This window comes from Pinus tabuliformis, chromosome 7, assembly GCF_031772625.1.
Source record: "Pinus tabuliformis cultivar Carrire ecotype Pingquan chromosome 7, CPIR1, whole genome shotgun sequence".
Classification (NCBI taxonomy): Eukaryota; Viridiplantae; Streptophyta; class Pinopsida; order Pinales; family Pinaceae; genus Pinus; species Pinus tabuliformis.
In genome coordinates, this window is record NC_142293.1 from 221,210,137 (window position 1) to 221,224,596 (window position 14,460).

General features: G+C 37.3%; 1 protein-coding gene across 1 annotated transcript in view; it reads right to left on the reverse strand.

Annotated features, from left to right (window-relative positions):
- LOC149246652 (chloroplast stem-loop binding protein of 41 kDa b, chloroplastic-like) overlaps positions 1-14,460 on the reverse strand; it is a 77,156-nt gene that overhangs the window by 30,285 nt on the left and 32,411 nt on the right. Inside the window, exons 3-8 of the mRNA XM_089457991.1 lie at positions 12,623-12,709; positions 12,279-12,369; positions 10,866-10,920; positions 10,704-10,764; positions 10,367-10,588; positions 10,103-10,219 (exon numbers count right to left, since the gene is read on the reverse strand). Of these exons, the coding sequence (XP_089314117.1) occupies positions 10,103-10,219; positions 10,367-10,588; positions 10,704-10,764; positions 10,866-10,920; positions 12,279-12,369; positions 12,623-12,709 (633 nt within the window). The remainder of the gene's footprint in view (positions 1-10,102; positions 10,220-10,366; positions 10,589-10,703; positions 10,765-10,865; positions 10,921-12,278; positions 12,370-12,622; positions 12,710-14,460) is intronic.

The following is a 14,460-nucleotide window of genomic DNA, read 5'->3' on the forward strand; positions in this document are numbered from 1 at the left end:
TGATTTCCAGCTGCCGACAGTCACAATACGAAGATCAGATCTCAAAATCGTTTCGATTTCTTCATACAAGCCAGGTTATGCTTTAGTCATTGACGCACCCTCAATCACGCCATTGAAGCATCCTGATCCACGCATCTCAGTCATTCAGGATTCAGGTAAACGTATCGCCCAGGTATCGTTTTCGAAACCGCATATTAACCTGCAAGAGAAAACACGCAAACCCTCAGGTAAAAAATTTTAATGACCCGTGCTTTTTTTCTGCTATCACATCGATGCTCTACGCGTTCAATCTCAGGGTTACGAATTACGTTTTCTCTTCTAGATAGTTTAGATATCACCGTATAGCTTAGACGCACTTTCGATTTTGATTTTATGGTATGAATATTTGCAGTGGTTTAATCTTTCAGTGGTTTGGGCCTACGTTATGAGCATATGCAGGTAAATCGAATTTGTATTGAAGTTCTGTGGTTATACGCGTAGCTTTAGGGTTTGGTCATTTCGAATATCATTTTTTTTGTTAGATGTTATAAGGATCATCAGCGTAGGTTAGTGTTGGTTCTTTTTTCTTTAGGATTAGATTTAATGTATTTAAAAGGTTTTGTATAGTTTCATTTTAGGGTAGTTTTAGCGTAGTTTTGTAATTTAGATTTTAAATTTAGGTCTAAAATTTGTCTAGTTTTGTTTTTTTTATATATATAGATTTTATGTTTTAGATTTAACTTTAGTTAGATTTTGAATCTTGTTTATTTTGGTTTTAAAATAAAAAATAAAAAATAGTAAAAAGTTTTTTATTTTTTTTTTATTTTTGTATAGTTTAGTTTTAATATAATTTAGTTTTAGAATAGATTTTAATTTTTTTTTAGATTTTTAATTTTCTTTTTTTATAATATTGAAAAATAAAAAATCGAAAAAAGATTTAAATTTTTTTTTGAAAAAATATTATAATTTTGTGGAAAATTGGTTTTGCCAGTTTCAGTGGTTTTTCATGTTATATCTTTCATGCTGAGATCTGAATTTTTTCGACTCGAGATGCGAAATTGATATCTGGTTAATGGTTATGATTCATGGTGGTTTAAAGCATTCATTTAAAAAAAAAAAAAATTCAATTGCTGGATATCGTTTTGGTCATTTTAAGAGCATTGTGATTTGGCTGATGATAGATGATTGCTGTTCATGGTCCGTATTTTTTCAAGTAATCGTTTTAACCGCAATCTCCTAAGGCACTGGTCTGCTCAATTAATTAAATCATTTTAGTGCTTATCTTGATCATGTCTCGTGTCTCTCAACCAACTGGTCGACAGTTGGTCTCATCATCTCACAGGGACTACCCCCCTTAGCCGCGGGAGACAGGCTTAAACGGAGGGATCGGGGATCAGAGTGACAGCCCCCGGTCTAAGCGTTGTCGTGTCAATCCGCGCAACAACATTTTTTGGCGCCGTTGCCGGGGAATTTGTTTTCTCGGCATTTCAACATCTTTTCATCATTCATCGTTCATCTGTCTATCATTCGTTTGAGCCGGCAACGCAAACATTTTTGGCGCCGTTGCCGGGGAAATTGTTTTCTCGGAGTTTCATCGACATTTATCTTCTCATCTCTCATCTCTCAGTTGAGCTGGCAAATTCAATATTATTGACATCTTTTCATCCCATATCAACAGCATCTCTTGGATTTGTTTCTTGTTTGGGTGGCGACTCCACTTTCTCATTTTTCCCAGACAAGAAGCTTTCCTCATATTTTCTTGTGGTTACCTTTTGGATCCTAGAATCAGATTCATTGTTCAAGTGGCGACTCCACTGTTTTCATCTCTTGATTTTCTTGAGCAGGTATCTAGTTCTATCATCCTTTTAATCCCTTATCATTCATCATGGATTATTCATTTAAGCCATGTCGTTTTACTGAACGTCTCCATGATTTTCCGGAAGATGCCATTCCTAAGTTACCTATTTTCTCGGATGGTGATCCAATCGCTGTTAGAAGGCATATAGTCTTGTTTACTCGCATCATGACCATATACTGTAGATCCCCTCAGTTTAATCATGAAGATATCAAAATGCGTCTATTTGTCCTTTCTTTAAAAGATGATGCTTTGAATTGGTTTAACAATTTTCCAAAGGAATCTTTCACTTCTTTAGAAGACATTGTCAATGCTTTTAAAAATAGATATGGTTATCCAAACAGCTTGCCTTCTGCCTCTAAAATTGTGCAACAGAATGAAAGTAATTTGATAAGAGGTCCAGCTGAAAGATCCCAAGACGATTCATCATGTCAGAATGTGTCATCCACTGGAAATATTGCAGATCAAGTTCATGATAGTGAAAAATCAGGGACAAATGACAATGAAAAAGAAGAGCAAAAGCAAATTATACGAGACCTAATGATGCTGGTGAGAAATATGGAAATCAATCAAACTAATTATGTCAATGATGTGAAAACTTTATGCACCCATCTGGAAAAACGTAACAGGGAGATTGAGGTCACGCAAAGTCACCATGCTAAAGAAATTGAGGCCATAAAAACTAATTATGAAACAGAAATTAGAATCATGCAAAGCAGGTTGTCAGTCTTAGAGGAAAATATGGTGACCATGAAAGCTGATCATGATAAGGAAATTGACTCTATGCAAAACAAGTTATTAACTATGGATGAGGAAATGACTATCATGACGTTCAATCATAATAATCAAGTGGCTGACATGCAAGCGAATCATAAAGAAGAAATAAATTTTATGCAGCATTGCTTGATGGACATAAAGGAAAAGAATGTTAAAGTAATAAAAGACATGCAAGAACACCATGCCAGACAAATCAGTGCTACAAAGGTTGAACACTCTAGTCAGATGGATGCCATTAAAATACAAATTCAAAGGTTTCAGCAACTGGCAGAGGATAAGAGAAACCAGCAAACATCAACAGATCAGGAGTCTTCTCATTTGCTGCAACAAGATTCATCTTATTATTGGGAGGTTGTTGATTCGATTGAAAGATGGTTGATTGAGGGTGATCCAGACAGACTTAAGAATGATAAAGATCAGATGCAAGATGAAGAAAGACATAGCACGCATATCTTACATACTTCATCTGATAGCTTTGAAACAGAAAGTACCAGGTCATCAGTAATTCAACCAGCCAGAAAGAAAAAGCGCAAGAGAAAGAAGATAAGACGAAGATATGATACATCAGATGGCCGTGAGCAGCTTGATTTTCGGATAGGAAAAAGTCCTACCATATGCAAAATTGGACATGGCACATCCGACAAGCAGCCCACAGATTTGCCTGAAAGCAGGCAAATGCTCAGTATGCACTATATTGAACACATCTGATGCCGTAGGGCATCCTTTGTATCGTATTTCTAACCCTACTCCTTGTTTTTTCCGCATTTTTGTTTCTGCTTTAGATAGTTAATAAATGAAGAGCTTTTATCTTTATTGTGCTTAACATATATGCTGATTTTTGGATGGACGCTACTTATTTTTTGTGTTGTATGGATGCAGATTCTGGATTCTCACATTCCTGCAAGCAGCAAAGTGTCCCCAAGTAGAGCCAGATGTTGACCTCTACTGGTCAACTACCCATGCAGTGCACCCCCTTTTTCTTGACAGAAAGGAGCAGCACCTGAACGACGTGTCCGTGCCAGCCTACAGTCATCAGCAGCTTGATCATTTCAATTGTAAACCCAGTCTGCATGTATGAATTGTAAATAATCTAAGCAGATCAGAGTCATGTATGTAAAATTGCCTAGGTGGACCTAACTTTCTATGATAATCTATGTCCCGGAAGGTTTTTTGTCTCACCGATCTATGATCGGCAGAGTTTTCCTTCAAACCTGACCCCAAAGCCGGGATGCATTTTGTCATTAGAACTTTAGGAGAATCCTAGTGTGTTAATCTGCTAGATTATAAGTGTGTCGCAGAACTGGGTGATTTGTGAGGGTCTGTATTAAATGGGTTCGTCCCCTTGAGATGTAAATTGTAAAAAGTCATCATGAAATGTGTTTTGAGGGTTGAAAATGTTTTGAATCCCCTCATGAGTCTTAAGTCCTAGGTCCTAGGAAATGATCCCGAAAGCTTAGTTCGATGATCCATTTTAAAATGAATTAAGAAATTAAAAAAATAAATAAAAATAATAAAATAAATAAAAATTAAAAAATAAAATAAATAAAAAATAATAAAAAATAAAAAAAATAAAGCAAAAAACCCTAACTAATAAAATAATAATATTTTAAGTGAATAAATCGACGGATGAGATCAAGAGATGTCTTGATCCTCATCAACGGTCGAGATCATTTCTACATGGATCAATCGAACTAGCCGTTGGATCATTTCCTTTAAATAGGGTGCTAGGAGTCATTTTAGATCATTCGATCTGTGAGTCTAAGACTGAAGAAGCTCTCTTGTAAATCTGTTTCTGGTTAATAAAAGAAGACTTTGGGGTCCATATCTTGCTGGTGTTACTCTCTTAAAATGCTGTGAGATTGTTTCATTTTCTGCATATGTTATTTTCAGCCGTTAATAATAGATTTTTGTAGAGTATTGTGAGCACAGGTATCTTGTTCACTTGCTGGGGTTTGGGTGCTGTTAGGGTTTCTGAAGTAATGGCAGGTATCTCCATTACTTCCTGAGATCTAGCAGCATTTTTGCCCTCCTTATTGACAGTTGTTTTGAGCTGTGCAGAAAACATCATTGAAGGAAATTTTGTGGGCGTTCGGGGAAGTTCTCGGCTGAACCAGCCAATTCCCGCAAGCATTTTGTGTTGAGCCCAGTTGGATTTGATCCTGGGTCTATCATTCGGTTTATTTTTTAGATTTGCATGAGGGATTTTCTGAAGTTCTTCACAGTGAAAATCTGAGAATCTTTATTTCTTTAAAATATTTTTGTGCCTATTGCTGAAATCTGGTTGTTAAGGGGCCAAATCTGTAAATTTATTAGCTGTCTTAGAGTTTCAAATTTTTTCATTAGGGTTTTAGATTTTGCTTTATGCAGTTTTTATTAGGGTTTCATTTATTTTTATTGTTTCTAAGTCCTGGTTGCCTGTTTCATTGTTTTCAGGTCACAGTTCGAATTACCCATGGTCTACTTGCCTTAAAAAAAAAACTGCAAATTGATTCTGCCGTCACCAAAGCCGTCTTAAATCTGAGCTGCTAGAAGACAAGAAAACTCGAAAGTCTGCGCAGTTGTTACAATTCAGATGAACCCGCACTTGCAAGCTTTTGTCCATCGAAGTTATCCGACTCATTCAACGCAGAACTGGCTAAGCAATATCTGGTAAATCGACTGCCAATCTTTTGGGCTTGTGGCCCTGGATTTGGTCATCAGCGTGATTCTCAGTTGGTTCATCTGCATTCCAAAATTGATTCACAATCACAACGATTTGGATACCCACGCGTTTCACTTAAACACTGATTGAGCCTGCAAAATGTCTGCGGATCGATGTCATCGTGTGTGTGAGGGATCGAAGCTGTAAGGAAATATCAGTTGTCGGCTGGAAAACCGTGACCCCTTTCTTGCCGTCGAAAAGCCCTCAGAATTTTCGTTTGTCGCCATCGCTAGCAGAGAATCATTTGTGGATAAATCATTGCGGCTCTGCACTGAATGTATAAGTTATTTCCAGCTGCCGACAGTCACAATACGAAGATCAGATCTCAAAATCGTTTCGATTTCTTCATACAAGCCAGGTTATGCTTTAGTCATTGACGCACCCTCAATCACGCCATTGAAGCATCCTGATCCACGCATCTCAGTCATTCAGGATTCAGGTAAACGTATCGCCCAGGTATCGTTTTCGAAACCGCATATTAACCTGCAAGAAAAAACATGCAAACCCTCAGGTAAAAAAATTTAATGACCTGTGCTTTTATTCTGCTATCACATCGATGCTCTACGCGTTCAATCTCAGGGTTACGAATTACGTTTTCTCTTCCCGATAGTTTAGATATCACCGTATAGCTTAGACGCACTTTCGATTTTGATTTTATGGTATGAATATTTGCGGTGGTTTAATCTTTCAGCGGTTTGGGCCTACGTTATGAGCATATGCAGGTAAATCGAATTTGTATTGAAGTTATGTGGTTATACGCGTAGCTTTAGGGTTTGGTCATTTCGAATATCATTTTTTTTGTTAGATGTTATAAGGATCATCAGCGTAGGTTAGTGTTGGTTCTTTTTTCTTTAGGATTAGATTTAATGTATTTAAAAGGTTTTGTATAGTTTCATTTTAGCGTAGTTTTAGTGTAGTTTTGTAATTTAGATTTTAAATTTAGGTCTAAAATTTGTATAGTTTTGTTTTTTTTATATATATAGATTTTATGTTTTAGATTTAACTTTAGATTTTAAATCTTGTTTATTTTGGTTTTAAAATAAAAAATAAAAAATAGTAAAAAGTTTTTTTTTTTTTTGTATAGTTTAGTTTTGATATAATTTAGTTTTAGAATAGATTTTAATTTTTTAGGATTTTTAATTTTCATTTTTATAATGTTGAAAAATAAAAATCGAAAAAAGATTTAAATTTTTTTTTGAAAAAATATTAAAATTTTGTGGAAAATTGGTTTTGCCAGTTTCAGTGGTTTTTCATGTTATATCTTTCATGCTGAGATCTGAATTTTTTCGAGTCGAGATGCGAAATTGATATCTGATTAATGGTTATGATTCATGGTGGTTTAAAGCATTCATTTTTTTTTTTTAAATTTCAATTGTTGGATATCGTTTTGGTCATTTTAAGAGCATTGTGATTTGGCTGATGATAGATGATTGTTGTTCATGGTCCGTATTTTTTCAAGTAATCGTTTTAACCGCAATCTCCTAAGGCACTGGTCTGCTCAATTAATTAAATCATTTTAATGCTTATCTTGATCGTGTCTCGTGTCTCTCAACCAACTGGTCGACAGTTGGTCTCATCATCTCACAGGGACTACCCCCCTTAGCCGCGGGAGACAGGCTTAAACGGAGGGATCGGGGATCAGAGTGACAGCCCCCGGTCTGAGCGTTGTCGTGTCAATCCGCGCGACAACAGGTAGAAAAAAGGCAATGGTGAGATCAAGCTCTTCCCGTTTCTCTTTTTGAAAAATCTTGTCCATTGGACCAAGTGAAATTGCCTTTCTTTTTGCTGCTTGTCCCCCACTAGAACTCTCAAATGGAAATTTGTTGTTACCTTTCCTCAAAAATGGAAGGGTGGGGGGGGCCATCATTCTTGGTTTTTATTTATTTATTTTGCAGCCACATTTGCCATACCAACAGTGAACTCCCTTTCCATTTATTTCCTCTTTTGTAAAGGAACTTGTGTACAAGTTCCAACTCCACAGCTTGGTAAAGCCAACAAATGGCCTTTCACATGAAAATATGTGCTTGTGAAAGTACTATGGCAAAAGTTGCATCTCTAATTCACATTGCCTCCTCCCTTCACCTTGCTGCTTGGCCCATCCTCTCTTGTGAAATATTTCCAGAAGGGATATTTCTCAATGTTACCTTTAGGAGGAAGTATTCCTTCAACATTACTTGCAATAGAAGGAATACTTGCAGCATTTCCAATAGGGACATTCTTCCCCTTCCTTTGCACCCTACTTGCTGCCCTTGATTGAGCCATGAATAATGTATAAAAATAAACAAAACATGCACAAATTTGTAAAATAAATGCATATACAAACTGTTGTAATACAAATGCAAAAAAATAGAGAGGAAATGCACTTACCTGTTACTTGGATCTCCTTGAAAACGCTCCAAACCCTTGGCTCCTTGCTCCAAACTCCTCACAGCAAACCCACAGCTCATCTATTGCAAAAGAAATGACAAAAAAATGATACAAATGAGAGGCATTTTGTTAAAATTGGCAACTAGGGCCAAACTCCATGTGGGTCATCTTATTTATGGCAGCTGATATTTTTCTTGGATCCCTCTCATCGAGAGGTGTAGGATTGATCTAAAGACCAACTGATTCCGATAAGTATTCATGGAGTTATGAATTTATTTGTGTTGTAAGACAATTCGTCAAGGTCAGCTAGCAACCAAATAAACCCCACATGTGCTCAACGTTATAGTATAAAAGGAGATGACTTGAGAGTCATTTCTTACACACACTTCTAGTGATCTCTTCCTCTCCACTTGTCTTGGGTTTTGGTGGGAGGAGAGATCCTAAGAAGACAATGCTGCCCTAATGGAGATGATGCCCTAAAACGCAGTCATGGAGTGAGAAGCCCTAAAGCAGTCAAGTGAAAAGCCCTAATGCTATCAAAGAGGAAGCCATAACGTTGGTATCTACGCAATCTAGATTGCAGGAGGCAAGAAGAGGGCAGTTTTGCGACACGTTGGAGCAGCCTCACCTTGCAAATCAGGCCGCAAACTATAGGTAAGTTTAATGATTGTTTTGTGCATGGTTTTGGGTGTATATTTTTATTTATAGGGCCACGGTGAGGAACTGCTACAGCAGCAATTGGGAGGTGAAGTTTAGATGGCCGAGAGGCCTAGAAAGGCCCTCCTAACCAGGTTGCAGTCATCTCAAAGGGACAATGTGGGAAAGCATAAGGAGCAACGTGGAGGGCTGTGGTAGGAATAACTGTTGTAGGTGACAACGGATCTGTGAAAGGCTGATATGCATCCTAAGGAAGCATTGTAGCTATGGAAGAAGCTTGCCAAGGTGGGCGGTAGTCATCAAGGGACTTGTTTGATGACTGTTAGGTGGAGTTAGGGCTGCCTAGTGCCCTAACCAGATCAGTCATGAACAACAGGTTGGGACAGCACAATGCATGGGACAACAAGGCAACTAGCACACTAGTGCAGCAAAGATGAATGGGATAGCAAGGTACATAGTGCTGCTAAGACACATGGACAGCAACAAGGTATGCTAAGACGTATGGGACAGCAGCAAGGTATGGCAAGGTAAAGTGGGATAGCAGCTGTGACATGGCAGCAAAGGCACATGGGACAGCAGCAAGCATGGACAGCATGGCAAGCAAGGTGTAGCAGTATGATGTGTACAACATGATCATGAGATCCAGCATTATGATGATGGGTGCAACATGGTGAGGTGCAACATGATGACGAGATGCAACACAATGATAGGTGAAGGAGTCACCTTGGAGAATCAGTTGAAGCAACATGTCTTCAACTGATCTCATGTATCATCTTCTTAGAGATGATCTATGCTCTTATCTAGATAAGTCAAAGTGTTGACTTCTGTTGTAAATGTACTATCTCTCTCTCTCTCTGCTGAATTATTGAAGAACATATAAGAAGAATTGATCAAGGGTTTCCCCACATTGGGGTTTGTCCTTGGCTAGTGCCACATCTTGTGTCCTCTTGTCTTCGCTTGTCTTCTGCGATTTATGTTTATGTTCTATCTGCAGTTTACTTTAATGCTGATGTGATTGCTAATCTGGAAAAAATATTGAGCTAACTATGAAAATTGAAATAAATTGCTCTAAGCATAGAACATACCTAAAATTAACACATTTCTGCCCTTTTATGGCTGTGCAAGTCCCAATTTGCCGGATTCGTGTCTGGATTTCGTGACATGATGTGTCTGATCAGGACACGATCCGGATTCGATCGTGTCCAAATCAGACACGATTTAGGTCAAATAGTATCAATTTGACGGATTCAGACACATGGCCCTCTAAGAGCGAATCCGCTTTCTGAGGTGCCCCATAGGATCTGACTAAGCACCTATTTAGTGCTTAAAACATGTGACTAGATACATAGTATCTTCCCTCATCTTCTCCTTCTGTAATGAAAGATGCTGCGTGCACCACTGTTTAGTTGGCCAGTTTTTGATGTTTTGAGCTATAGCATTAAATTTTACTGTTTTCAAAATTTAATAAAGCATTGATGCAGATTTCAGAGCTTTGTTTTATTTGTAGTTTCTGTTAGTATTTCCAGCAGCACGTGTTTGTAGGATAGTGTATTTGAAGATTGCTGTTTTGATAGGGTTTTGATTTTGAAGTTACCTAGGATTTAGTTATTCTTTGAGTGCAGAATCTGCTTAGCATGGTTTCAGAAATTTCAACAGTATGTACTTGCCAAACACAAAACAAGCATATATGCTTCAGTCTGTTTAAATCAATGGTGCCAACTTGAAATTTTAAAATGAAATTGATGACCAAGCATGGCAGAAGATACCTTTGCACATGCTTTTGCTAAACCAGTAAATGTAACATATTTCGCTCCAGATATATTGTAGACTTGCTTACTTGCTTTCTCATTACCGAGAACCATCAGGAAAGCCCTGGCCAAATCCTTCAGAGACAAACAAAAATCTACTTTTCACAAACAGAGCCCAGGCAATCCATATTCTAATAAATGCCTTCTCATACTTAGCTTCAGACAGTTACTTTGTTTAGATATATCTAAAAGGGAAAAGACATTCCATGATGAATTGCAGACCTTCACATGGCCAAGTTGAGTCATTTGAAGACCAGAATTGGGAATTGGAATAGGCCGCCCTGCCTTAAGACGGTGAAAGAACCATTCCTCCACTGGATTGTAGTTGAGGGGTCCATAAATGTAGACTGGCCGTAAAGATGTAAAGTTGATGCCTCTTCTGGTAAGCAGATTCTCAGTGTCAAGCTTTCCCTTGTGCCTACTTTTGGGGTCAACTGCATCAGTCTTTCAGGAACATTTACAAAGATGGCAATGAGTCAATCATTGTCAAGACACATACTGAACAATCATCTCACATCACAAAGTTTAGAGAACATATGTATAGTTATTAGTAAGGCACCTCAAAATGTGGAAGTATATCAGACTTGAGATAAACCCCAGCAGAAGAACAGTAGATGTACCTATAGTCAACAATGTTGGAGAAAATGAGACATCACCAAATAATGTTGGAAGTAAACATCAAGAAAAAGTACAGAAATGAAAGGTTGGGAAATGGATGTACTGCTCAATGTTTGGTAAGGCATCCAAGATCGGTTCAACTTCAACCGCCTCTCTTCCTGTCCAAAAACAAACTCAGAAGATCTGTTAAGTGGAAACTTCTCTTTTAATAAATTTTCCGGATCGATCCCATTCATTTTACTTTTCAGATCGACATTTCTGACCTGCAACTGAGGTTCATCATCAGGATGAAAGTATATAGGAAACTGATCAACCTTAGTATTTATAAATAGGGAACTGGCGATAGGGTTTGAGAAAAATGGCCGACAATGAAGTATGTAATTAATTAGAGATTAAATGAATAAAGTGTTTTATTACTAAGATTTATAATTGTATTGGAGTTTTATTAAATGATTAATATATTTAGATATTTTTTCAGAAATTATTGTAATGTATTCAAATTAATACTATTAATTTAAATTATTTTTAATTGAGGGGTTAGGGATATCTTATATTAATTTCTAGGTTGATGTTATGGAATATCATTTAAATAACTAATATATTCAGATTTTTAAAACTGAATGTATTAAAATAATATTATTAATAGGAATATATTAAATGAGGGGTTGGGGTATATAATTATGTATTATGGTAATATTTAATAAATTTAAAAATTAATGATATTTAAAAATATATTATTGTATTAATGATAGTTAAAAATTAATGAAATTTAAACTTATATATTTATCTTATATTAATTTTAAATTTATGTGTAGGTTGATATAATGGACTATTATTTGAATAATTAATATCTTCAGATTTTTAAGAATTAATGTAATGTATTAATAACTTCTCTTTGCTAAAATCTAATTGAATAAATCAGAGTGGGACAAATTCAAACAAATGAAAACCTAAGGACTAAATGAAACTCAAATATCTATTTCTATAGTTTGTGTGTCACTAGCGAATAGTGCAAGATTGTTGGGAATATTCTGCTTAAATTTGAGAGAGATGAAAATAGAACATGGAAAACACATTTTAATGCAAATGGATGCAACAGATGCACAGAAAATCACAACAATCTTTGAATACTCTCTGAAGATGAGGAATAGAAGTTAAGATATGAGCTTGTGCCTCAGTACACAAATCGCTGAAAATAGAACATGGAAAACACATTTTAAGGAAAATGGATGCAAGAGCTACAGAGAAAATCTAACAATCTTTGAACACTCTCTGAAGACAAGGAATAGAAGTTAAAATATGAGCTTGTGCCTCAGTACAGAAATAGGTAACTTGTAAATACCATGCAGACTTCCCCAGTTTCATGTAATTTTAGCAGTTAAACCTGGTTGATTTTTGACCAAGATACTAAACTGGTACTTACTACTACCACAGGAATTAAGATGAAGCTCACAATAGAAAAAAATACCTAAAATTCTTAATAAATAGAAATAACCTGGTCAACGGAAGACCTTACCATTTATGTCATAGACAACGTCAAAACCAGAAGCCGAAAGCTTGGTCTTCACAAACTCAAAGTCCTGCCTATCACCTTTAATGTGCAATACCTAAACAGAGACACAGCACATGGACACCATGCTGTGAGGTCACCTCAAGGTTCAAGTAGACTAGTAATCATTTATTCCAAAGACTTAAGCACTATAGAGTTATTTTTCAAATTATATAAAAATCCTCTTATTTGTTATTGAAACTCCACTATCAATAATTTGTTAGTACAATGGTTGCTATAATTACTCTGTCAATACAATACCTCCAAAATGTAAAAGAAACGACAAAAAACAACCGAATTCATACTCATACCTTTGATGAAAATTCTGCATATTCCTGATCTGACTCCTCTGCAAGCTTTTGTGTCACTGGTGATTTACCTCGGGTAAATAAAGTTACCTGTTAATCCATACCACCAAAGTTAACTCCTTCCAACTCCAAACTCAATCTTGAAATAATGAAAGAAAACTTTTGCGTGTTAAAAAAGTGAGAAGCCTGAGTACTATCAATCCACCTATAAAGGGCCTTGTTCCTAGAGGAGTTTTGTTTGAAAAAAGACAGACTGGGAATCAAACCAGAGACCTACTTCCAGCTAACAGGATGCTCTACCACAGTACCACTAAAATCCATGCCTTTTCACAATGGGTTCCCTTAACAGTTTGATCTAAAATTTGTGGATTGCTACCTCTGACAAATTCCCCTGCACCTCAACCCACACTTTGGCTCAAGCCTTCTAGCCACCTTGAACCTACCTAGCTCTAATACCAGGCTAGGAATCAAACATAGGATATGCTCTGGGCCGATGAGCTGCTCTACCATTGAGTTACATGTTCCTTTCGTGATGGGAACCATCGTGGTTTGATCTAAATGTGTAGATTCCTACCTCCAACACCCCTCTCCCATCACAACACACTTTAGCTGAGGCCTCCTAACCACCTCAAGCCTACTTGCAGAAATAATAGTGCAGGAACCAAAACATACTTGCTCCTCGCCAATGAGCTGCATTACAATTGAGCTACATGCTCCTTGCACGATGGGAACCCTTAACAATTTGATCTAAAAGTGTGGATTGCTACCCCAAACACCTTCACTGTTAGTTTTTGTAGCATCGGATGTCTTCTAGCCACGAAATTTGGTGGAGAGGCTAGAATACATGAGATCTCCAAAATCCAGAAATCGTTTATGGAAATTCCACCTAAAGGTGACTTAATTAGATTATTAGCCTATTTTTTAATGTTTCCTAAGTCTAAACTTAGGAAAACTGATTAATTAATCAGAATTAATTAAGTCAAGGTGAGAATTCTTTAGAAACTCACATGGATCGATCTAGGAATGATCTGAGTCATTGATTAAGATTTAATTTTGGTCGTTGGAGTCCCAACAGGAAGATATAAGAAGGGATCAATGTGGCGATGGAGAATACACTTCAGCAATTTGATTTCCTTCACAAATCGATTTCCAGAGAGCAGCAGCAGTTGCTGGAGAGCCAAAGATCGAAGCAGAGTTAGTGAGGGACAGAGAGAGTGATCCGGAGGAAGTTTTCCAGATTCGGAGAGGCAACAACAAAGGGTCGAATTATTCCCAATGAAGAAACAGTTTATCTTGGATGGAGTCTGAGATCATATAGTCTCACATGTGGCAGACAAAGGTACAACCAGAGAGATGTGGGTAGCTCTCTCTACGCTATATCAAGGTACTTCTGAGCAGCGGAAGACGTTCTTGGAAGAAAAGCTAAGATGCATAAGGATGTAGACAAGAAAAGGCATAGATCCCTTCCTCACCAAGATTCAGGAGGTCTGAGATCAACTTGCAGTTGTTGGAGAAACCCCTCAACCATCAGAGCTAGTGTGATTGGCTCTAAACAGTGTCTTGGAGAATTGGCAAGTGTTTGTCCAAAGTATATTGGACAGAGACACTTTGCCAAGATAGGACAGGATGTGGGCCGATTTGCAACAGGAGGAGTTGAGGCGAGCTTTATTAAAGAGCTCCATCAGGGGTAGCAGTAGGAGCGGATCGAAGGGTGTGAAGGAGGAGAATGTGGCCCTAGCATCTAAGAGTCCCAATCAAGGGCAAGGGGAACAAAAGAAGAAGAAGAAGAACCTATCTAAGGTCAAGAGCTTCAGGTGTGGCGAGTTTGGCCACTAGAGTAC